Source organism: Schistocerca cancellata, chromosome 9 (genome assembly GCF_023864275.1).
Source record: "Schistocerca cancellata isolate TAMUIC-IGC-003103 chromosome 9, iqSchCanc2.1, whole genome shotgun sequence".
Taxonomy (NCBI): Eukaryota; Metazoa; Arthropoda; class Insecta; order Orthoptera; family Acrididae; genus Schistocerca; species Schistocerca cancellata.
Genome location: NC_064634.1, coordinates 443141309 through 443168113, shown reverse-complemented (window position 1 = coordinate 443168113; position 26805 = coordinate 443141309). Strand labels below are relative to the sequence as shown.

The 26805-nt window shown below is 43.8% G+C and overlaps 1 protein-coding gene across 1 annotated transcript; it reads left to right on the top strand.

Annotated features, from left to right (window-relative positions):
- Nucleotides 1-26805, top strand: LOC126101553 (uncharacterized). The gene is made up of 2 exons (XM_049912190.1): nt 1-891; nt 26674-26805. The coding sequence occupies exons 1-2, from the start codon at nt 61-63 to the stop codon at nt 26701-26703; spliced, it is 861 nt and encodes a 286-aa protein (XP_049768147.1). The 5' UTR covers nt 1-60; the 3' UTR covers nt 26704-26805.

Genomic DNA, 26805 nt, shown 5'->3' with positions numbered 1-26805 from the left:
TATATCACAGTACCGGGCCCCCCCGTCTGAGGAGCGGGCAGTGCCAGAACGCAGTGCGCCATGAAGAGCTCGGCCAGGGTTTGCAGCCTTCTGCTGCTGACAATGGCCGCCGTCTCCAGCGGCCGCAGCGCTGGAGATTACTTCGAGGAGGAGCAGTTCCAGTATTCTCCTTCTAGACCCGAAGATGCCCTCGTCTTTTTCGTAGCCAATATCCCTCCCTTCATTTGTGAGCCCGGCAAGGATCACGAATGCACCTCTGTAGGCCCCTTAGAGGCTGGGTTTTGTCTCAGTCTGCCACGAGGGTACTCTCCCTACAAATGCTCGTTCGAAGGAAACGCAACGACAGACAGTAATTTCAACCTAATCCGAAAGAGCGCACCGCTTCTTTTCAATTTCAATGTGAGACATCACGTACAGTTTATTACGTACAGAATGTACTGCACTACTGATTCACCACTACCAGACGAATATTTCCGTCTGAGAATACAGCGCCCTCATGAGGACTATCCAATGAAATGTCTTCTCCAGCGCGACACTGGAATGCTGTACCTCAGGTTTCCAGGATACCCGACCATCTTCTGCCAAATTGTAACTGAAGAAAACAGTTACCAATTTGATAGGCGTTATCATTTTAGCCTGCCGGGTATCGCTGATGACCCACTCAAATGCGCGTTCCGCGTGTATTCGGAGTTACCTCTAGCGGTCACGCAAACAGAGGAACGGATGTACCGGTCTCTGATTAGCGGACTTCCCACTCGCGAGGATGGCACTCGCCTGCGTGTCGTATGCTCCCGTCATGACACGTCCAATAGGACGCCACACTTTCAGCTACTGTTGCAGAGTGACGTCACTTACGACTGCAGTTTCCCCGACGCTGCTTCTAGCTATCCGGTAAGTCTTATGTTTTTATTTTCGTTCTCACGTCAAACAGCAGCTTCATTCGAGATACACAGTGGAAGCAGTCCTCCATTTTGAAGAAACCGTTCCCGCATTTGCCTCTAAACTCTTATCCAGTTTGTGAATCGAATCCGGATGTCATGCTTTCCGTAACCAGTGGCCATACCCGTTTGGCTCCTGAAACACTCCTTCTTGATTGACATCAATACTCATTGTCCATCGTAGGGTTCTTTACTAACTTGTGAAATACTGTGGGAACACATTGTCCCATCGCGGAAGTAGTCCCCCTGCAGAGAAACGTTGGCAGTAGGGACACGGTAATACTACAGATGCTTCTTGGTGTCGAGTACTTTCAACTGTTGTTGTTGTTGTGGTCTTCAGTCCAGAGACTGTTTTGATGCAGCTCTCCATGCTGCTCTATCCTGTGCAAGCTTCTTCATCTCCCAGTACCTACTGTACCCTACATCCTTCTGAATCTGCTTAGTGTATTCATGTGTTGGTCTCCTTCTACGATTATTACCCCCCACGATGCCCAATGCTAAACTGGTGACCCCGTGATGCCTCAGAACATGTCCTACCAATCGATCCCTTCTTCTAGTCAAGTTGTGCCAAAAATTTCTCTTCTCCCCAATTCTATTCAGTGCCTCCTCATCAGTTAGGTGATCTATCCAACTAACCTTCACCATTCTTCTATAGCACCACGTTTCGAAAGCTTCTATTCTCTTCTTGCCTAAACTATTTATCGTCCATGTTTCACTTCCATACATCAGTTATTTTGCTCCCCAAATGGCAAAACTCATCTACTACTTTAAGTGTCTCATTTCCTAATATAATTCTCTCAGCATCACCCGATTTAATTCGACTACATTCTATCATCCTTGTTTTGCTTTTGTTGATGTTCATCTTGTTCCCCATTACAAGACACTGTACATACCGTTCAGCTCTCTCTGCCTCTGACAGAATTACAATGTCATCTACAAACATAAAGTTTTTTATTTCTTCTCCCTAGATTTTAATTCCTACTTCGAATTTTTATTTTGTTTGTTTTACTGCTTGCTCAATATAACATCGGGGCTGTGCTGCAACCTTTTCTCATTCCCTTCCCAACCACTGCTTTCTTTCATGCCTCTCGACTCTTATAACTGACATTTGGTTTCTGTACAAATTGTAAATAGCCTTTGAATTTGAAAGAGTATTCCAGTCAACATTGTCAAAAGCTTTCTCTAAGTCTAGAAATCCTAGACACGTAGGTTTGCCTTCCCTTAAGCTATCTTCTAAGGTAAGTCATAGGGTCAGCATTGCCTCACGTGTTCCAGCATTTCTACGGAATCCAAACTGATCTTCCCCTAAGTCGGCTTCAGCCAACTTTTCCATTCGTATGTATAGAATTAATGTTAATATTTTTCAGCCGTGACTCATTAAACTGATAGTCCGGTAATTTTCATGCCTGTCAACACCTGATTTCTTTGCGATTGGCATTATTATATTGTTCTGGAAGTCTGAGGGTATTTCACCAGTCTCATACATCTTGCTCACCAGACGGTAGAGGTTTGCCAGGGCTGGCTCTCCCTAGGCTATCAATACTTCCAATGGAACGTTGTCTACTTCCGGAAACAAGGGTTTCGACTTACATCTTTCAGTGCTCTGTCAAACTCTTCACGCAGTATCATATCTCCCATTTCATCAGCTACATCCTCTTCCATTTCCATAAATTGTCCTCAAGTACATCGCCCTTGTATAGACCTTCTATATACTCCTTCCAACTTTCTGCTTTCCCTTCTTTCCTTAGAACTGGGTATCCATCTGAGCTCTTGAAATTCATACAAGTGGTTCTCTTTTCTCCAAAGGTATCTTTAATTTTCCTGCAGGAAGAATCTATTTTACCCCTAGTGATATTTGCGTCTACATACTTACATTTGTCCTCTAGCCATACCTGCTTAACCATTTTGCACTTCCTATCGATCTCACTTTTTGAGACGTTTGTATTCCTTTTTGCCTGCTTCATTTACGGCATTTTTATATTTTCGCCTTTCATCAATTAAATTCAATATCTCTTCTGTTACCCATGGATTTCTACTAGGTCTTTTTTTTTTACCTAATTAATCCTCTCCTACCTTCACTATTTCATCTCTCAAAGCTACCCATTCTTCTTCTACTATATTTATTTCCCTCGTTCTTGTCAATCGTATCCTAATGCTCTCTTTGAAACTCTGTACAACCTCTGTTTCCTTCAGTTTATCCAGGCCCCATCTCCTTAATTTCCCACCTTTTCGCAATTTCTTCAATTTTAATCAACAGTTCATAACCAATCGATTGTGGTCACAGTCCACACCTGCCCCTGGAAATGTCTTACAATTTAAAATCTGGTTCCTAAAACTCTGTATTACCACTATGTAATCTATCTGAAACCTTCCAGTGTCTCCAGGCCTCTTCCACGTATACGACCTTCTTTCATAATTCTTGAACCAGGTGTTAGCTATGATTAAGTTATGGTCTGTGGAAAATTCTACCAGGTGGCTTCCTCTTTCATCCCTTACCCCCAATCCATATTCACCTACTACTTCCCTTCCTTTCCTACTATCGAATTCCAGTCCCCCATGACTATTTTCGTCTCCCTTCACTATCTGAATAATTTCTTTTACTCATCATACATTTCATCAATCTGTTTTTCATCGGCGGAACTAGTTGGTATAATCTTGTACTACCGTGGTAGGTGTGGGCTTCGTGTCTATCTTAACTGCAATAATGCGTTCACTATGCTGTTCGCAGTATCTTACCCGCGCTTCTATTCTTTTAATTCATTGTTAAACCTACTCTTGCATTACCCCTACTTGATTTTGTATTTATAACTCTGTATTCACCCGACCAGAAGTTTCGTTCCTCCTGCCACCGAATTTCACTAATTCCCACTATATCTAACTTTAACCTATCCATTTCCGTTTTTAAATTTTCTAATCTACTTGCCCGATTAAGGGATCTGACATTCCACGCTCCGATCTGCAGAATTCGTTTTCTTTCTCCTGGTAATGACGTCCTCCTAAGTAGTCCCCCTAGTCCCCCTCCCCCCCCCCCCCCCTTTCGGAGATCCGAATGGGGGACTATTTTATTTCCGGAATATTTTACCCAAGAGGACGAAATCATCATTTAACCATAATTTAAACTAAATGCCCTCGGGAAAAATTACGGCTGTAGTTTCCCCTTGCTTTCAGCCATTCGCAGTAACAGCACAGCAAGGCCGTTTTGGTTAGTGTTACAAGGCCAGATCAGTCAATCATCCAGACTCTTGTCCCTGCGACAACTGAAAAGGCTGCTGCTCCTCTTCTGGAACCACACGTTTTCTGGCTTCTCAACAGATACCCCTCCGTTGTGGTTGCATCTACAGTCGGCTATGTGTATCGCTCAGGCACGCAAGCCTCCCCACCGACCACAAGGTCTATGATTCATGGGGGTACTTTCAACTAACATACATGATTATTCGCTCATATCCAGTTGATACTTTTACTCATGTTAGTACCTTGTAATGATTTATTACATTGTTGGTACTTACCACAAACTTTTATCCACATAACAGCAGTGTAGTAGAGGCAACAAAAGATGAGCTACACAAGCAAATAGAACACAGATTCGGACAAAGTCAACATAATTATTTGGCTGGAATAACATGCTTGCTTTACCCAAGATTCAAAACTACAGATTTCCAGGATCCCAAAGTTGTGCTATGACAATTTCTACTATAAGGCGTTTATCATCAAGTAATCTTGCTGCTACAGTTGGCACCAGCAGATGCGAAGCGGACAGTGAATTTTTTCTTCAAATGATACATAGGTTTAGGAGTTATTATTAGACTCTAGTACAAATTAGTCAAAAGGGGAATGGTGAAACAGTCACCTAAATGTGTAGTACAATTTTTTAGAGCGTTGGGAGGAGTGGCAGTTTTATTACACTTAGTCGTGGAAGCTAGCGAGCTGGTGTCTGATAATTGAAGCCACATCCCTTCCAGCATTTCTTTTCAAAGACAGGTAACGCGTTATCAAAGTCTCGTAATAGATTATCAGCGAAATGACTGAATAAAATATTGTTTTTGAATGACTGCACCGAGGAAGAATGTGAACTTTAGTTGAGACATATTTTACTTACTTTGGGAGCTGTTTTTTGTTGTACATTTCAGTCCAAAGACTGGTTTGATGGAGCTGTATATGCTAGTCTATCATGTGCGAGCCTCCTCATCACTGAAATCTACTGCAACCTACATCCTTTTTAACCTACTTACTATACTCATACCTAGGTCTCCAACTCCCCCCCCCCCTCTCTCCCCCCCACACTTCTCACAATTCTTTGATGCCTCAGGATGTGTCATTTCAACCGATCCATTCTTTTACTCAAGTTCTGCCATAAATTTCTTTTCTTCCCGTTTCGATTCAATGACTGCTCATTAGTTCAAAAATGGCTCTGAGCACTATGGGACTTAACTGCTGAGGTCATCAGTCCTCTAGAACTAAGAACTACTTAAACCTAACTAACCTAAGGACATCACACACATCCATGCCCGAGGCAGGATTCGAACCTGCGACCGTAGCGGTCGCGCGCCTCCGGACTGAAGCGCCTAGAACCGCTCGGTCACCCCGGCTGGCCCTCATTAGTTATTCGAACTTTTAATCTCTTTTTGTCTGAACTGCTTACTGCCCACATTCCACGTACGTACAAAGCTACAAACTACACTCCTGGAAATTGAAATAAGAACACCGTGAATTCATTGTCCCAGGAAGGGGAAACTTTATTGACACATTCCTGGGGTCAGATACATCACATGATCACACTGACAGAACCACAGGCACATAGACACAGGCAACAGAGCATGCACAATGTCGGCACTAGTACAGTGTATATCCACCTTTCGCAGCAATGCAGGCTGCTATTCTCCCATGGAGACGATCGTAGAGATGCTGGATGTAGTCCTGTGGAACGGCTTGCCATGCCATTTCCACCTGGCGCCTCAGTTGGACCAGCGTTCGTGCTGGACGTGCAGACCGCGTGAGACGACGCTTCATCCAGTCCCAAACATGCTCAATGGGGGACAGATCCGGAGATCTTGCTGGCCAGGGTAGTTGACTTACACCTTCTAGAGCACGTTGGGTGGCACGGGATACATGCGGACGTGCATTGTCCTGTTGGAACAGCAAGTTCCCTTGCCGGTCTAGGAATGGTAGAACGATGGGTTCGATGACGGTTTGGATGTACCGTGCACTATTCAGTGTCCCCTCGACGATCACCAGTGGTGTACGGCCAGTGTAGGAGATCGCTCCCCACACCATGATGCCGGGTGTTGGCCCTGTGTGCCTCGGTCGTATGCAGTCCTGATTGTGGCGCTCACCTGCACGGCGCCAAACACGCATACGACCATCATTGGCACCAAGGCAGAAGCGACTCTCATCGCTGAAGACGACACGTCTCCATTCGTCCCTTCATTCACGCCTGTCGCGACACCACTGGAGGCGGGCTGCACGATGTTGGGGCGTGAGCGGAAGACGGCCTAACGGTGTGCGGGACCGTAGCCCAGCTTCATGGAGACGGTTGCGAATGGTCCTCGCCGATACCCCAGGAGCAACAGTGTCCCTAATTTGCTGGGAAGTGACGGTGCGGTCCCCTACGGCACTGCGTAGGATCCTACGGTCTTGGCGTGCATCCGTGCGTCGCTGCGGTCCGGTCCCAGGTCGACGGGCACGTACACCTTCCGCCGACCACTGGCGACAACATCGATGTACTGTGGAGACCTCACGCCCCACGTGTTGAGCAATTGGGCGGTACGTCCACCCGGCCTCCCGCATGCCCACTATACGCCCTCGCTCAAAGTCCGTCAACTGCACATACGGTTCACGTCCACGCTGTCGCGGCATGCTACCAGTGTTAAAGACTGCGATGGAGCTCCGTATGCCACGGCAAACTGGCTGACACTGACGGCGGCGGTGCACAAATGCTGCGCAGCTAGCGCCATTCGACGGCCAACACTGCGGTTCCTGGTGTGTCCGCTGTACCGTGCGTGTGATCATTGCCTGTACAGCCCTCTCGCAGTGTCCGGAGCAAGTATGGTGGGTCTGACACACCGGTGTCAATGTGTTCTTTTTTCCATTTCCAGGAGTGTATATAAATATCCTAGAAGAACTTAGTAATCCATAGATGTCAGTGATTTCCTCTTTTTGGAAATACTTGACTTGGTATAGCAAACCTGTACTTTATATCTATTCTTCTTCTCTACTTCGGACATAGTTATTACGTTGCCTACATACGAAGGTCGTTCAATAGATAATGCAACACTTTTTTCTGGAAAGCAGGTTGATTTTGTGCAGGATTCCAATATACCTTATTATTCCCCACTCTTTTGGCTGCAAAACCCTATTTTTCAGCATACTATTCCTTCAATGCGACAACCTTATGCCACCTTACAGGGAGGGCCTGTAGGCGCGCATGGTACCACTCTATTGGACTACTTCGGAGCTAACGTCTTTGCTGTATCAATAACCTCCCCCCATCATCCACCTACCGCTAGATGCAGAGCGCAACATTCATTGGACCAAACAGATGGAAGGTACGTAGGCGGCGGGGAACCCAATGGGCACACCTTTGAGTACCGCAACTGATGAAATGACTGTGTCTGCACTACCAACAAATACAGCCACTTGTGCAGGGAAGTGTTTAATTGTGATGCGTCGATCACCTCGAATGAGAGTCCACAAATTACAAGATTGTTGGTATGCAAGAGATCAGACAATTTGCGCGTCCTTTGTAACACTTCCGCCCTGTCGGACGTGCGTTAGCTCAATAAAGCCTGTACTGTAATAAGTTCACGGGCTTCACCTTGTAAACAAGGATTTTAGTACATAAGTTGACCGCGTGTACCTAATGGAAGCAATTCGGACTTATTCAGTCAGTAACTACAGTGATACGTCAAGCAAATGTAAAGTATAATTACGCGTTCGCATGGACAAGAAGTACACGCAGTAGATGCTACCAATGATTAATCATACGGTCGCCAGCCTAATTAGGCATTGAGTGAGTTTTTCCCTGTACAAGTAGTTGCATGTACAAGCATAATGACACGTAGTAATGTTGCGTTTTATAGCAAAATTTAGAACCAGAAAGAATCTACTGAACTAAGGTTTTCTTCTTTTGTACTAATTTGGATGAGCTAAAATTACACAACACCACACAGCAATGATTACTACGAGCTGCACTTTGTATATTGATCAGACTGAAATCGGGCATAGATTACCCTAGAATCAGCAATTTTGAAAACACACATACAATGTCACTATTAAAATTGGAAAAAACACTAATACACTTAGGTTTAATATAGAAATTAATTTTACTATTCAATTCTGATCAGTAAACTTCAAAATGTGCAAGAATAGGCAAGAGAAGGGGGGGGGGGGGCCCTGAAACTGTTACGGTCGTTATGCTGAAACTAGTAAGTCCTGAAGGTACATTAACACTCAAAATTATCAACCTATGGATTACTATTCTTTTGTCACGCTTCTGGAGTAATTGACTAACATTCTTTCAGTCTCAAATGAATTAAATAACATGGCTAGCTCAATTCAAAATTTATCTTTCAATTTAATCACACTATTGTTCTTTACTAACATCTGCGTCAACAAACATGAATTTAAACGTCTTTATAGCATAGATTAGTCTGCAGATGATTTATCACTAACTGTAAACTTTCAATTCGGGATACTCGGGTTGCACAATATGTGGTAAGGACCCTGTCTAGGTCAATGATAAGGATAAGTGATGGCTAAGGCAATTCTGGTAAAAGTCATGTTATTATTGAACAGTCAGAACAGTTTCGACACTGGTCCACACAAATACACTTCTAAAGATGAAATAAATGTTTGACCTGTGCACGTCGGTGCGGCGGATGGCGGGCAGCGAGATAGCGGGCAGCACAGCACACATACAAGCACGGCTAAGGCTCTCCCAGTATCGGCACTTTCATTCTTCTTAGCGTCGTAATCTATCCAATTTTGTGCCTGAGAATATAGCCATGCCAAGTAGTCGTCGGAATCGGCCTATCCGAGGCTCAATGGAATCCACTTTTCCTAGATAGCCTCCTCGGTACAGTACATGTTCCTCTGACCGATGCCCAACTCCGACTGTGTCACTGAGCCCGTTGTGCCGAACCGCGCCAGTGTGTGTTTTCCCGCACTCGCCTACATCCACCTTTTCCCGCGCCCCTACAAGTAGGGTATTCACCACAGGTTTTCTACTACACATATCCTAATGCATTAACTACGTATGGACCAAGTGTTTAAATTACAATTTTCACATTATACAGTAGTTTTAACATTAAATACACTTTCCTTTGGTTATCAAATTGCTTGAAATCTAACATAAATAATAACATTCATTTGTGTACAGTTTCTTTAACATGACACGAAAAGGAAAAAAAATCCAAAATAATATTTACATTATTTTACATAAATTCAGAAAGAAGAATTTATCTAAATTTATAAAGAAAAAATTATTATAGGTACACTATTGTTACACCTTGTTGGGACGATAGACAACTCGCCCAATGATTCACCGTGCTTTTGTTCACTGTGTCCGTAGACACTCTGCAAAAGCCTATGAGTAGCTGAAATGCACTGATTTTCTTCTGAAAGATGACAGCTCTCATCTTGGAACGCATCTCCGTTATAGATGCCAATCTGAAGGCCACTTATAGCGCCACCTCCGACCGGAACCTCATGAAACTATAGGGGATGAAGACGGAATATTCCACGATGTCCCACCACAAACTTCGCAGTTTTTCAACCGAGACTGGCCGAGAAAAAATTTGTTGCATTACTTCTTGCATGCCCGTCGTCACTAAACTCACATACCACTTCTAATGCCGTATCTCCTAATCTAATTCCCTCAGCATCACCTGACTTTCTTCGACTATACTACATTATCTTTGTTTTACTTTTGTTAATGTTCATCCTACAATCTTCTTTCAAGACACTACACATTCCGTTAAACAGCTCTTCCAAGTCCTATGCCGTCTTGACTAAACTACACTCCTGGAAATTGAAATAAGAACACCGTGAATTCATTGTCCCAGGAAGGGGAAACTTTATTGACACATTCCTGGCGTCAGATACATCACATGATCACACTGACAGAACCACAGGCACATAGACACAGGCAACAGAGCATGCACAATGTCGGCACTAGTACAGTGTATATCCACCTTTCGCAGCAATGCAGGCTGCTATTCTCCCATGGAGACGATCGTAGAGATGCTGGATGTAGTCCTGTGGAACGGCTTGCCATGCCATTTCCACCTGGCGCCTCAGTTGGACCAGCGTTCGTGCTGGACGTGCAGACCGCGTGAGACGACGCTTCATCCAGTCCCAAACATGCTCAATGGGGGACAGATCCGGAGATCTTGCTGGCCAGGGTAGTTGACTTACACCTTCTAGAGCACGTTGGGTGGCACGGGATACATGCGGACGTGCATTGTCCTGTTGGAACAGCAAGTTCCCTTGCCGGTCTAGGAATGGTAGAACGATGGGTTCGAAGACGGTTTGGATGTACCGTGCACTATTCAGTGTCCCCTCGACGATCACCAGTGGTGTACGGCCAGTGTAGGAGATCGCTCCCCACACCATGATGCCGGGTGTTGGCCCTGTGTGCCTCGGTCGTATGCAGTCCTGATTGTGGCGCTCACCTGCACGGCGCCAAACACGCATACGACCATCATTGGCACCAAGGCAGAAGCGACTCTCATCGCTGAAGACGACACGTCTCCATTCGTCCTTCCATTCACGCCTGTCGCGACACCACTGGAGGCGGGCTGCACGATGTTGGGGCGTGAGCGAAAGACGGCCTAACGGTGTGCGGGACCGTAGCCCAGCTTCATGGAGACGGTTGCGAATGGTCCTCGCCGATACCCCAGGAGCAACAGTGTCCCTAATTTGCTGGGAAGTGGCGGTGCGGTCCCCTACGGCACTGCGTAGGATCCTACGGTCTTGGCGTGCATCCGTGCGTCGCTGCGGTCCGGTACCAGGTCGACGGGCACGTGCACCTTCCGCCGACCACTGGCGACAACATCGATGTACTGTGGAGACCTCACGCCCCACGTGTTGAGCAATTCGGCGGTACGTCCACCCGGCCTCCCGCATGCCCACTATACGCCCTCGCTCAAAGTCCGTCAACTGCACATACGGTTCACGTCCACGCTGTCGCGGCATGCTACCAGTGTTAAAGACTGCGATGGAGCTCCGTATGCCACGGCAAACTGGCTGACACTGACGGCGGCGGTGCACAAATGCTGCGCAGCTAGCGCCATTCGACGGCCAACACCGCGGTTCCTGGTGTGTCCGCTGTGCCGTGCGTGTGATCATTGCTTGTACAGCCCTCTCGCAGTGTCCGGAGCAAGTATGGTGGGTCTGACACACCGGTGTCAATGTGTTCTTTTTTCCATTTCCGGGAGTGTATTTTCCACTGCTCAACCTCGAAGTTTTGATTCCTACTCCCTAAACTTTAATTCCCTTATCAATCTTTTTCATACACTGAAGAGCCAAAGAAACGTACATATGCCTTATATCGTGTAGCGCCCCCACGAGCACGCGGAAGCGCAGCAGCGGGAAGTGGCAAGGACTCGACTAATGTCTGAAATAGTGCTCGAGGGAATTTACACAATGAATCCTGCAGAGCTGTCCATAAATCCGTTGGAGTACGAGGGGTTAGAGATCTCTTCTGAAGAGCACGTTCCAAGGCATCTCAGATATGCTCAATAATGTTCACGTCTAGGGAGTTTAGTGGCGAGAGAAAGAGTTTAAACTCAGAAGAGTGTTCCTGGAGCCACTCTTTAGCAATTATGAACGTGTGGGGTCGCTCATTGTCCTACTGGAATTGCCCGAGTCCGTCGGAATGCACAATGGACATGAATGGATGCAGGTGACCAGACAGGAGGGTTACGTACGAGTCACCTGTCAACAGTCATATCAGGGATCGCATTTCACTCCAACTGCACACGCCCCGCACAGTGACAGAGGCACCACCAGCTTGGACAGTCCCTGCTGATATGAAGGGTCCATGGATTCATGAGGTTGTCTCCATACCCGAACACGTTCATCCTTTCGATGCAATTTGAAACGAGACTCGTCCGACCAGGCAACATGTTTCCAGTCATCAACAGTACAATGTCGGTGTTGAGGAGCCCAGGTGAGGCGTAAAGCCTTGTGTCGTGCAGTCACCTACGGTACACAAGTCAGCCTTCGGGTCCGAAATCCCATTTCGATGATGTTTCGTTGAATGATTCGCACGCTCATAGTTGTTGACGGCACAGCATTAAAATCTGCATCAATTTGCGAAAAGGTTGCACTTCTGTCATAGAGAACGATTCTCTTCAGTCGTCGTTGGTCCCGTTCTTGCAGGATTTTTTCCCGCCGCATCGATGTCGGAGATTTGATGTTTTACCGCATTTCTGATATTCATGCTGCACTCGTGAAATGGTCGTACGGGAAAATCCACACTTCATCGCGATCTAACAATTGAGCCAGACACTTGTCTTAAATAGGCGTTGTCTACTTCAGTGCCGTACTCTTCCTGTTTACATACCTCTGTATTTGAATGTACGTGCCTATACCAGTTTCTTTGGCGCTTCAATGTATTTACATAACGTGCGGACGCTTAAGTCTGTGGGTCGTGCACCATCTCGTACCTCGAAACAGTGGAAGGTCTTCTACCATGGAACGCATGGCATTTCATAATGAATTGAGTTTGTTTAGTGTTTCTACAATGTTCCCTCTATTGAGAATGGAAATATGTGTGAATTTTCAAAGTGTTTTAACTTTTAAAAGAGTTTTGATAATATTTCTTCTTGATTTCACTTTGTGATTACTGGTGTGTAGTTGAGTAATAATGCAACTCATAGACTGTTAAATGGCTCTGTGCACTATGAGACTGTTAAATACAATAGTAACTTACAGACTATTAAATACAATAGTAACAAGATTTTCTCGATTATAACACTTTCAGATTTAAATAGGGTTTTTATTTCTAGGCACATGCCCATGTCATATCTTGGAACAGTGATTGACATTTGGGAAAACCTTAATTTTCCGGAGTAATTTTGGTAATTTCTGAAAAAGACTGCATCACACACGAAGTGAACACCATCGAAAATGGAATAAGAAAATGTATTTAAGTTCTATTACAGCCCTGACTAGAAACGAAATTCTGTGAAGTGTTCCAAGGCAAAACACTCTCCTGTAAATCACGTAAGCTTCCCAAACCGCCGCGCGGGATTAGCCGAGCGGTCTACGGCGCTGCAGACACGGATTGTGAGGCTGGTCCCGGCGCAGGTCCGAGTCCTCCCCCGGGCATGGGTGTGTGTGTGTTTGTCCTTAGAATAATTTAGGCTAAGTAGTGTGTAAGCTTAGGGACCGATGACCTTAGCAGTTAAGTCCCATAAGATTTCACACACATTTGAACATTTGAACTTCCCAAACCGCGCAGCAGTACTCCAAAATAGGACGGACAACCGTTATGCAGGTAGTCTGTTCAGGAGAAGTTGACTCTTCTGAGCGTTCTGCCGTAAACCGCAATCTTAGGTTCATCTTCCCCATAAGTTATTCTACACGATTTTCCCAATGTATCTTCTTCGTTACTGTAACTCTAGAAATTAAATTGAACTGACAAATTTTGAATTTGTGTGATTTATCGTGTAAACTAAATTTAATAGATTTTTCTAGTACTAGCTTGGATGAACTCAGGCTTTTCATCATGGCTCAACTGCCACTTTTTGCACAGTGCAGATACCTTAACCACATCATTGTGTAATTAGTGTTGATATTCTAGTAAGGCAAGGGACAGCCTCAACTGCAAATAATCTAAGAGGGTTGCTCAGATTGTCTCCTGAATCGTTTGTACAGTTTAAAAACAAGAAACGATGTGTCGTTCGTGTGTCGTACCAAGGGAATGTCACCTGCCCCTTTTAAGTTGTAAACAACAGTAACAGTTGTCAAATGTACGGAGATTGGTGAGAAGTGGGATCCCCCGGTTTGCTGTTCGTACGTAGGCCAGAAGAGTGATGTGCTATGAATTCGTACGAGAATCAAATCAAACAGCACCTCTGTGCTTACAGTAGGCATGGTACGCAGGAGTCGCTGGGTACTTAAACGTCATCAACAGGGCCTCATAGGTTCAGGTAGGCCCACTTGTGTCAGCTAAAACACTGTGGTGTCGACCATCACAGCTTGTGCATCGTTAACGCTGGCAGTTGTTCTGAGGCACGACAGTGACCACGAAATAAGAATTTCGTGCATCTCGCCATTTACTCCAGTGGCCACGTTGAGACACACTTAAAACGGCGCAAGAACACTGTTAAGAAAGCTGTGCACGAGGAGCGAGAAATCCTGGATTGCTGCTGTACCTGGTCCTAATTTTCATGTATCGTCTAACATTTATAGGAATGCATTCGCAGCAATAAGTGACCAGAACCACGGATTTCTCATTTCGTACCAACATATATTTCTGTATTTCTTCACAGTGCTTAGGAAAACGAAGTAAAGCTGAATGGGGTTCAGAGAAGAGATATGAAACACGTTTCTCTCAGAAATGCATCTACTGTGTTCATCATTAATGGCTTGTGGACCACGGCTTTTTTAATAAAAGTGTTTTTTGTAAGTGACTATGTGACTGTGCAAATTGGCCAAAATAACAGGAAGATATCAAAAAAGATTATTATATTCCATTTTTTCCCACATAGTCTAATAAAACTACAAAAAAAAAAGAATATAATTTACTACGAGATCTTAAATTACGAAACCTTAGGTTAAAGTGACAGTGTTATAAAGGTAAAATGCAGTCTGGAGTAAAGTCATTGTGCATAATCCGATTTTAGAATAAGTACTATGCTTCAGATCTTGTGGAAGTTTTACTACGATTAATTTCGCAAATTCTCTTCATTATAATCACCGATTTCATCGTTGGCCATTTTCAGATGAAAAGCTTCCCAAGTACCACAAGAATAAAATAAAATAAATAAAGAGTGATTTTAGTTCCACTAACATTTCTGTTATTTTAATAAGAAAAAATCAGTATGCATTATTTGTCATTATTTTATTTTCCTTTCATTCTTACACTCCTGGAAATGGAAAAAAGAACACATTGACACCGGTGTGTCAGACCCACCATACTTGCTCCGGACACTGCGAGAGGGCTGTACAAGCAATGATCACACGCACGGCACAGCGGACACACCAGGAACCGCGGTGTTGGCCGTCGAATGGCGCTAGCTGCGCAGCATTTGTGCACCGCCGCCGTCAGTGTCAGCCAGTTTGCCGTGGCATACGGAGCTCCATCGCAGTCTTTAACACTGGTAGCATGCCGCGACAGCGTGGACGTGAACCGTATGTGCAGTTGACGGACTTTGAGCGAGGGCGTATAGTGGGCATGCGGGAGGCCGGGTGGACGTACCGCCGAATTGCTCAACACGTGGGGCGTGAGGTCTCCACAGTACATCGATGTTGTCGCCAGTGGTCGGCGGAAGGTGCACGTGCCCGTCGACCTGGGACCGGACCGCAGCGACGCACGGATGCACGCCAAGACCGTAGGATCCTACGCAGTGCCGTAGGGGACCGCACCGCCACTTCCCAGCAAATTAGGGACACTGTTGCTCCTGGGGTATCGGCGAGGACCATTCGCAACCGTCTCCATGAAGCTGGGCTACGGTCCCGCACACCGTTAGGCTGTCTTCCGCTCACGCCCCAACATCGTGCAGCCTGCCTCCAGTGGTGTGGACAGGCGTGAATGGAGGGACGAATGGAGACGTGTCGTCTTCAGCGATGAGAGTCGCTTCTGCCTTGGTGCCAATGATGGTCGTATGCGTGTTTGGCGCCGTGCAGGTGAGTGCCACAATCAGGACTGCATACGACCGAGGCACACAGGGCCAACACCCGGCATTATGGTGTGGGGGGCGATCTCCTACACTGGCCGTACACCACTGGTGATCGTCGAGGGGACACTGAATAGTGCACGGTACATCCAAACCGTCTTCGAACCCATCGTTCTACCATTCCTAGACCGGCAAGGGAACTTGCTGTTCCAACAGGACAATGCACGTCCGCATGTATCCCGTGCCACCCAACGTGCCCTAGAAGGTGTAAGTCAACTACCCTGGCCAGCAAGATCTCCGGATCTGTCCCCCATTGAGCATGTTTGGGACTGGATGAAGCGTCGTCTCACGCGGTCTGCACGTCCAGCACGAACGCTGGTCCAACTGAGGCGCCAGGTGGAAATGGCATGGCAAGCCGTTCCACAGGACTACATCCAGCATCTCTACGATCGTCTCCATGGGAGAATAGCAGCCTGCATTGCTGCGAAAGATGGATATACACTGTACTAGTGCCGACATTGTGCATGCTCTGTTGCCTGTGTCTATGTGCCTGTGGTTCTGTCAGTGTGATCATGTGATGTATCTGACCCCAGGAATGTGTCAATAAAGTTTCCCCTTCCTGGGACAATGAATTCACGGTGTTCTTATTTCAATTTCCAGGAGTGTATTACATTTATAGTTGTAAAATTTCAATGAATGCAGGTCAGTTTTTAATGAAAACTTACGTGATTTTTTACATTTATTATTTCGTGGTGTATAATTCATTATATCAGACATGATGAAGCATGCGGCCTATCTTGTTTGCGTGTGATTACACAGGGTGTTTCACAGTTCTTGTTGCAGGCTCCTAGGGATATAGAGCGATTTAGTAGACAAAGTTTTGAAATAGAGCCCATGACGGGAAATTCACTTTTTGTATGTAAAGCATGCTTGAACATCGTATCGCCTCCAAATCTGCCGCTTCACGGGGTGCCCACAGCGAGCCAACGAGCTCTGACAACAGGAGTCTGTGCCATTGTGCAGTGTTCCGAGAACTCGTCGTCGGGTTCTCTTCTACGTGACGGAGGACTTCCTCATCAAAGACGGGAGAGTGATGAGTCCGCGGATCTGAACAGTCTGCCGTTCTAGTTGCGGAGTCGCCGGTTTCTGGCAGTCACTGCTGTACTCGGACAGAAATAATACGTGACGTCTTAAATGCAACAGGTACTGACGACGGCACTCTCTTACGAGTTATTGGTCTTACAGAGATGAGGAAGATCTGAAAGTAATCGCTTCTTCAAATTGATTTTATATCCAAACGCAATATTTGCTTGTGAAAAATTTATGTGCAAAGTTCTGTCTACACCCCGAGGAAGCCTGTAATAGGCTTTGAGAAATATCCTATATAAAGATGGTAGTACCACCCACAGTACGTTCAGATCGTGTTGTGTGCGTGATGTACAGAAAAGCGTACAACAGGATACATTTTGTGTTGAGTGGCGGGATAAATTGGTAGTTCTGCACATTATACCTGCATCACTCATAGAAGCTATACAAATGAGAATGGTAGACTATTACATTTGTTGTAATGTGGTCATTAAACGTAGTTCTTTTATGTTTTCTATAACAGATCTGAAGATGTTTATCTTTAAAACCGGTAACAATAGAGCGCGGTGTCAAAAAGAATCATTCGAATAGGTACATCTATATTTCTGAAACTACACTCATGCTCATAAATTAAGGATAATGCTGATACATGGTGAAACAACGCGCTGATGGGCGGTTTGCGGGTTTAAATCACCTCGCGGTATGACCATGCGGTGCATTTGACCTGTGGTCGTCGCATGATGGCGCTGGCAGGAGTCCGCATACGCAGAGGTGTGTTGGTGCATGTCGGAGTACGGTGCAGCGAGTAAGTGTGCAGACATTTCAAGACGTGCTAATGGTGACTGTGTGTTAAAAATGCCTCAAAGAACACATAGTGATGACGTTATGAGGGGTAGAATACTAGGGCAACTGGAGGCCGGTTTAACACAGCAGGTCGTAGCACGGGACTTCCGTGTGCCTCAAAGTGTGATCTCAAGATTATGGCAACGATTCAAGCAGACAGGAAACGTGTCCATGAGCTACGGTACGGGGCGTCCACAATGTACAACAAGAAACCGATATCTCACCATCAGTGCCCACATACGACCACGGAGTACTGCAGGTAGCCTTGCTTGGGACCTTACCGCAGTCACTGGAACAGTTATCTCCAGACACACAGTCTACAGACGACTGAACAGACATGGTTTAGTCACACAGAGACCTGCATGGTGCATTCCACTGACGCCTGGTCACAAGAGAGCCCATAAAGCCTGGTGTCAAGAACACAGTACATGGTCATTGGAACAGTGGTCCCAGGTTATGTTCACGGACGAGTCCAGGTACAGTCTGAACAGTGATTTTCGCCGGGTTTTCATCTGGCGTGAATCAGGAACCAGATACCAATCCCTTAATATCCTTGAAAGGGACCAGTATGGAGGTCCTGGTTTGATGGTGTGGGGTGGGATTACAATTGGTGCGCGTGCACCCCTGCATGTCTTTGACAGAAGAACTATAACAGGTTAGGTGTATCGGGACGTCATTTTTCACCAGTATGTCCGCCTTTTCAAGGGTTCAGTGGCTCCCACCTTCCATCTGATGGATGATAACGCACGGCCGCACCGACCTGCCATCGTGGAGGAGTACCTTGAAACAGAAGATATCAGGCGAATGGAATGGCCTGCCTGTTCTCCAGACCTAAACCCCATCGAGCACGTCTGGGATGCTCTCGGTCGACGTATCGCTGCACGTCTTCAAATCCATAGGACACTTCAGGAGCTCCGACAGGCATTGGTGCAAGCATGGGAGGCTATACCCCAGCAGCTGCTGGACCACCTGATCCAGAGTGCGCCAACCCGTTGTGCGGCCTGTGTACCTGTGCATGGTGATCATATCCCATATCGATGTCGGGGTACATGCGCAGGAAACAGTGGCGTTTTGTAGCACATGTGTTTCGGGATGCTTTTCTCAATTTATCACCAATACAGTGGACTTACAGATCTGCGTCGTGTGTGTTCCCTATGTGCCTATTCTATTAGCGCCAGTTGTGTGTTGTGCCCCGTTGTGTGGCACCACATTCTGCAATTATCCTTTGTTTTTGAGCATGAGTGTAATAAACATATACAATGAGCGGGAAACTCAGGAAGTTTTTTTTCGATACCTTTCCATAGGTGTTGAATATGCCCCCTCCCCCTCCCCACCCGTGAGATGCATAGCATATGTCAATGCGGTATTCAAATCGTTCCAACACTGCAGCGAACATGTCTTGAGTTACAACTTACACAGCTGCTGTTATGCGATGTCTCAGTTCATTCATTGTTGTTGGTAACGGAGGAACATAAACAGAGTATTTTATAAACCCCATCAAGAAATAATCACATACAGTGAGTTCTGGCGACTTTGGAGGCCAGTAATATTATCCTCAATACTGCCAAAAACGAAATTACAGAACTCCACGGGTTGTTGTTGTCAATAATTTTTTTCTGGGTTTGTGACCGCATCGTCATTGTATAAAACTACCGATGTTTCGGTCACTGTTGGAAATGACCTTGCCGGCCTGTGTGGCTGAGCGGTTCTAGGTGCTTCAGTCTGGAACCGCGCGACTGCTACGGTCGGAGGTTCGAATCCTGCCTCGGGCATGGATGTGTGTGATGTCCTTAGGTTAATTAGGTTTAAGTAGTTCTAAGTTCTAGATGACTGATGACATCAGATGTTAAGTCCCATAGTGCTCAGAGCCATTTGAACCATTTGCAAGTGATCTTCTTCAGGATGATTTTGTTTACTGCGATCACAAGACCGGAGACATTTTATTGACTGTGACAATGGATGCGGAAGCCTACGTTATTTTTTGTCACCTTCACGAAGAGCATGCAGTAGCTGAATATTGTATAGTTTCATGTGTAAAGGTCGACACAACTCACGCCAGGCGGACATCAGGGGCACGTTGAGCTGTTGAGCTGCACGGCGAACGGATTTCTGCGGACTCCCTGCGAAACTGTGGCGGATGAATTCGATGTCTGTGTCACACACACGGGGACGGCCCGGCGATTTGCCTTCACACAGCCCACTTCTCGGAATTGTTCATGCCATCGTCTAATGCTGTGTGCTATAGGAGGATCCACACCATACCTATTACGAAAGTCACTCTGAACATTTATTACTGACGCGCACTGTGCAATACGTAGAACACAAAACGCTTTATATTGTTCCGACACCATTTTTACTAGAACTGAAGTGGGCGCACACTGTTGCTACCTAGCGGGAACACGTAAAATTCGAGAGTTTGCTTTTTCCAACAGTATGATGTTGACGCACATCTCAAATAACAATTTTTCTTAAATCGGACGTTTCTTTTTGATACGCCCTGTAATGAAGTGCATACGCTAATCGTAGAAAAACATTATTAACACAACTACAGAAAACACTAAAACTAAGTCTAGAGTGAAATACTTTTGGAGCTAAGTTCTACTTCGAAATACACTTACTTTAAACAACAAGCGTTTAAAACAGGTTTCATCCTTCAGCTATTTAGGCATCGGAGACAGTAATAAAAATCTAAATGCAAAACAGGTTATAACTGCTGTAATATGTCTGCACCATTTACAACGTGTTAAAACATAGGAGTAGACAGATTGCAAGACTAAAATCACACAAACCTGTGGAACACGCGGTACTTCTTGACGATAGCGTGGCTCTCTCCTTGCTGACAGTATGTGCTCTTTGCCTGCGTTTCTACCTTACATAGCAGTACACACGAGTAACTTAGGCTGTGTACCAATGGACGACAGCGCTAAACAGTTCGAATGTGTTGATTTCACACACTTTTCACATTCTTGTATCATCCCGACAACGAGTTAAGCGATTCGGTCTTTTATAGACTCATCACCCCTCATTATCAGACGCTAAAAGCAACGCCTTGATGACGTTACCATCTTTCTATGTCCCTCGCGTCTTTACCATTTGGTTGCAGTTGTCCACTGATGATACTGTGCGGTGCTGATGTTCGTAGCCAGCCTCATGATTCTTCCCAGGATTTTTTTTTCTAAGATGTCTTTTATGAAGTTATTGTGTTAAACTAGATGACTATATATGGCGGTAGTATCTGTTCCCGAAAGAACAGTTACCGTGGATGACCATGCAGCTTTGCTAGAAATGAAATGATAATTAAATGGACACCCTAGCTGCAAACAGGCGTTGATGTACTTCATTGGGGACATGTTGAAAATGTGTGCCCCGACCGGGACTCGAACACGGTATCTCTTGCTTACATGATGGGCAAACATCTATTAGGCGCACTACGAATGTAGTGGTGTGGACATGTTGGGAATGTGGATCTCACGGGGAGCGTGCAAGGGATAAGCCCCTGCAGACGCACTATCCTCTGTGCCCGCGGTGGTTCAGATGGATAGAGCTTCTGCCATGTAAGCAAGAGATCCCGGGTTCGAGTCCCGGTCGGGGCACACATTTTCAACATGTCCCCAATGAAGTACATCAACGCCTGTTTCCAGCTAGGGTGTCCATTTAATTATCATTTCATTTCTAGCAAAGCTGCATGGTCATCCACGGTAACTGTTCTTTCGGGAACAGATACTACCGCCATATATAGTTAAAATATATGGATTCCCGGCCATTGACCTTCTTGTGCGAACGCACACGCTATGCCCGAACTCGTACGGGACTTGGCAGATTAATCTGCCACGAGTAATGAGTATGATGGGCAAACATCTATTAGGCGCACTACGAATGTAGTGGTGTGGACATGTTGGGAATGTGGATCTCACGGGGATCGTGCAAGGGATAAGTCCCTGCAGGCGCACTATCCTCTGTGCCCACGGTGGCTCAGATGCTGCTTCCTGGGACTTTAGTACTTGTCGGAATTTTACGATACTATTCAGATGCTCACCAATGCAGAAGGCATTTTTTTCTTTCCCATTTTCGTTTTCACATTTCCCTTCTCTCGCAGAGCAGCGGCGCAACTTTCCTTCAATTATGAAGTGATAGTCTTTTGTGCACCATAAAAATTTCTGTTTACTACTTGGCTCAAAAAAAAAAAAACCCTCAAGAAGACATTTCATTTCTTATATTGCGCTACGGCAGCCTAGAAATGATATACACTTTGTTCATTCTATTCTTATTACAAATTGGAGCAAATGTTTACTTTCCTTCCTTATGAAGAAAAGAAAAGTTGCGTAACGGTAAGCGTCGCGCACTAAGAAAAAAAAGTGGTCTAGGGGTAAAAAAAGCTGGCGTCTTAAAAAAAAGATGGATAGAGCGTCTGCCATGTAAACAGGAGATCCCGGGTTCAAGTCCCGGTCGGGGCACACATTTTCAACATGTCCCCAATGAAGTACATCAACGCCTGTTTGCAGCTAGGGTGTCCATTTAATTATCATTTAAACTAGATGCCCAAATAATTTACTTCATACATAATTTTGAGGAGGTGATGATTTACACTTTGTAAAAATTGCTGAAAAATCATGGTGGCACACAGCTGTATTAATCAACTTACTGCATAACCAGTTTTAGTCACTACAGGCCACATTCAGGTGTTTACACTCAGCGGAATATTAAATTAAATCACAATGAATCATTCCAAAAACAATCGTAAACATAATACTCAGCGTTATTAACTACTGAGAAATTACACTGCGAAAATGTCATCGGGCATGCGGCAACTCATAACCAACTACAAGCCATCATTGCTTAAGCCAACAGCTCCGTTGCAATGGAAATCTGGAGCACTACAGTGTCCAGTAATACTGTCTTGAGGCACTTGAAATTATAAACGTGACATGTAATTCTCAGTAATGAGTAGATCGTCAAAAGTGTCATACTGGCAGGAAGAGATGCTCTACGGATCCAAAGAGTACTTTGTAATTATAAATTAAAGGTGTCACTGGATCTATGGTACCTTATTATTGTTGACACAATGGCAAAATACGAACGAGTAAGTGGAAACATGAAGGCAAGTGACGAACGGTCACTGTGGACTACAGCTTTGTACAAAGCAAAATGTTTAGAAAGGATGAACACACTCTGCAGACAATCATCTAACATCCTTTTATAAATAACTTTCCGAGCATTCATGTCATCTTACACCATTATTCATATATTTATTAGGGTAGTTGGAAATATGAAGACAGTATTACATCAACATAATGGCTGAAAATCCCATGTTGTCAAAACCTTAACAATATTCTCCGTACGATCTATGGTCATAGCAGAATACAACAAACATAAAATGTCAGGAAGAGTGAACACACCGTATTGACGACCGAGTAACAAATTTACGTAACCAACATACAAAACATTATGTGTCTTGCTTACTTCATGGTTTATGTAAAGTACAATCAACCCTAAGTCAATTGTGATCTTAAGTAACCTAAATTAAACTTCAAGGCTTGAGGAGAATGGAACTGAATAGCCATGTACTAAAAGTGAACCCAACATATGAAGGTACAGACATTGTAACCATTTTATGGTGACATTAGCACGTAAGTATAAGTACAGGAGTTGTCACACATCTGAATAAGATTTCACAATGCAATTTCTCAGTAGGTTATAAATGTTGAGTACTATATTTACTGTTGTTTTTGTAATGACTCTTTGTTTCTTATTTTGATTTTTCGTTGTATACATACACCTGAAGATGGTCTCTTGATGACTGAAACTTGTTGCCAACAAATTAATTAATACACTGTGTGCAACAACGATTTGTCGAGAATTTTGATTTCATTCTTTGTGTAATGTTTATCTATGAAGATTTTATAAAACATATAAAGCAACACTCCAAATCGCAATTTATTTTCGGCCTATGGAGGTAACTTGTTTTGGTTATAATAACCATCATCAGATGAAGATTCCAGATGACAGGATGATTTGAGTCGCTTTGTGATGGATACTTCATGGTTTATGCAGCATCCACCCATAATCTCAAGTGCTTTCTCTCTTTAATTTCTTTTGGTATTTTTTGTAGCAATTTTTCGGTCTAAAACACTTTTGTGTATCTTCTCCGTATCTAAATCTCTGTTACCGTACTTCTAATTTTTCCTTTTCTGTTTCACCAGAATCCATATTTCACAATCATACTTAAAATGCTCTAACAAAATCACGCAATGAATTTCTTTGCTGTTCCTGCATGAAAGTGGGTTTCTGTTGATAAATGACTTTCATTTCCAAGGCTAGCTTAAGCATTGCAATCTTATTGCAATGAATTCCACCTTAGGTCGCTCCAAATGTTAACTTCTAGGTATTTTACAGTATTTTCTGTTTCTGTCGATTTGTCGCTAACAGTGTAATCGTACATCAACGGATTCCTTCATCTCTTCACCCACAGTACGTTACATTTATTTACGTTCAAGGTCAACTGCCAGTCTTGTACCGTAGATTATTCCTCTGCAGCTACTCCAGCAGTTCGTACAGACTTCTGACATTGCTACATTCTTATAGACAACCGTATAATCTGCGAAGAGCGACGTGGAGCTTGAGATATCATCCGCCAGATTCTTTACACTCTTCCTTGAGGTACTGCCCATGCACGAAAATTCATTTGCATTTTTTACCTCGTTTCCTTTAGTCGTTTGTTCGATTTACCTATTAGCATATTTTAGACTTTTGTCATTATGGTCAGTTTATAGTTGTCCAAGACATTAGATACAGCTTTTAACAAAAATTATGTTCTTTTACAGGATTTGCTAAAAGTATGACATATCAGCAAATCGAATACAATATATTTCCTACCATTAATTTTGATAGATTTGGCAGCGCTTTTCTTTGTTTGTATCGTAATTTCTAGCAGTTGAGACAGCGAAGACATCATTAGACACGGAGCTCAGACAAGCAATGGGAGAAGGGGGAAACTGAGCTAGACGGCAGGACAAGAATCAACGAAATGGCCATTCTATTGGCGTGCCTATTGGCGTCTACTCACTCGGCATACCACTTATGGACTTAATACCGAGGACTTTTATTTAAGCAAATCATTCTACAAAGAAGATGGCAATCAAGAGATACGACGCTGTATTAATTTCGGGAATTCGTCTGTTTTAGCAAAATAAGCTCAAAAGCACTAACAAGCATTACTTTGTCCGGGATGAAGGTAGTTCAGCCAGAACTCAGGGCTGCCACATCTACGTACTTCATTTTTAACGATTCATACTTTGAAAGAAAAATTTTCTTTGTGTCCCACAAAGTATTCAGTTTATATTCCATAGGCTACTCTTCACTGTTATACCAACTATAGGTATCTACATCTGCGTCTATACTCTGAAAACTTTATGAAGTACATGGAAGAGGGTAATTTTCTTTCTACCGCTTACAGCAATAAACGCCACAAATAATATATAGAAAATATATTAAAAGCAAGAAGAAAAATGCTTTTATCTGCATCGGAATTAAAATGAAAAAAATATTACGAATCCAAGAATGTTTTCAAAATCGGCAAAGGTAATGCTTTGTACTTAAAGCAAAATTTTCTTAAAATACAGCGCGTTAGAAAAAAAAATGAGAAAGCTGCGGAAGATGGCAACACGAACAGTTTTTCTGTATCATTATTTGTTATACGTAATTGGAGCTGTAAGGACTAGGAGAGACCCGCTTAAAACATCGCTGTGTTTATGCACCACAGTTGTCTGCAGTCCGTTGCAAGTTCAAGTTATTGGCCTTTAAGAGTTCTCAACGTGTCTCAAGTGTTTGTTGTCAATATTTCATATGCACATTTCACAAAAAAATCTCTTTTGACAGAACGTGAAGATAAAAGGAGATGGTAATATTTCGTTTGTAGATTCACGTATAGAACATTTCAATCTACTGTGCGTTGTTCGAACTACCACCGTAAAGAGGAATCTTATCACAAGAGAATTTATGTACTTTCCAGAGATGGACTGAAGTAATTTTTAACTGTTAAATGGCCCGTCATACGACAGAGGGTAGTTTCTGCCAACCTTAAGGTAGCATTTTGTAGAGTTTCTGAAATGGTAGTTAGCAGTGAGGAGCACAGTCCTGGGTTGGGTGGGGATACCGCTTAAAAGTTTAATGTTGCAGTGAACAACTTAAATTTTACGTTGATCAGGTAACAGAACATTAATAAAATATTGAGTAATATTTTAAATCGCAAAGATGAGAATATGTAAAGGCAGCAGCAGGTGTCAGAGAAACTGGTGAGATAGGATAACGTATGAGGTAAAGAAAAGGTGAATACATGAGCACGTATATAACTTTTGACAGAACACAAAAATTTTCAATAATAGTTAAACCTTACTTAAGATGGTTGGTTAACCAACCAACCAACCTTTTACATAACAGTATAACGAAGAAAATAGGAATTATTACATATAAATTTATACAAGAATATAACGTGTCTCTTATGACCACACCACCTTAATTGTTTTATCATCAATAAAAAGTTTAGATCTAATATTCGAATAATGTATTCTTATTATATGTTATATTATTACATCCTTCTTTTCCATTATTAATAAAGAGAAATTAACTATACTAATTTATTTATACAATTTATACATTAACGTGACACATTGACTACACAACAAAGCGTACATACATACACACATACATTAATCCTTATTCCAAAGATCATGAATACGACATTTCGTAGCGATGTGGAACGTGTCACTTTAACATAAGCTTCCTTTACACAAATTAATTAATTAATTAATTTTTTATTACATAATAACTATATTTAAAATACTCCAGCTACAAATTCAATGGCTTTTGCACCACCTAGGTCAGCAGACTGAAGCTTCAATAAGTTTTGATCTGTGTGACCTGCCTGTTTTCTGTACCTTTGTAAGTTTGTTGTTTCTCTGTTCCAGTCGCTGCCCAAAAACAGGCCACAAGACTGAAAGCCAGGTCGTTCATGAAGGCAGAAGACAACAAAGCAGGAACACTTACGAAATTAAAATATTTTATACTGTTACAATAAATATGAATAATTGATCTTCAGA

Bases quoted from the DNA above. Each gene is read 5' to 3' on its own strand.
- LOC126101553 (XM_049912190.1), top strand. From the start codon at position 61: ATGAAGAGCTCGGCCAGGGTTTGCAGCCTTCTGCTGCTGACAATGGCC. The intron at 892-26,673 runs GTAAGTCTTATG...TCTCTGTTCCAG, and splicing joins ACGCTGCTTCTAGCTATCCG to TCGCTGCCCAAAAACAGGCC.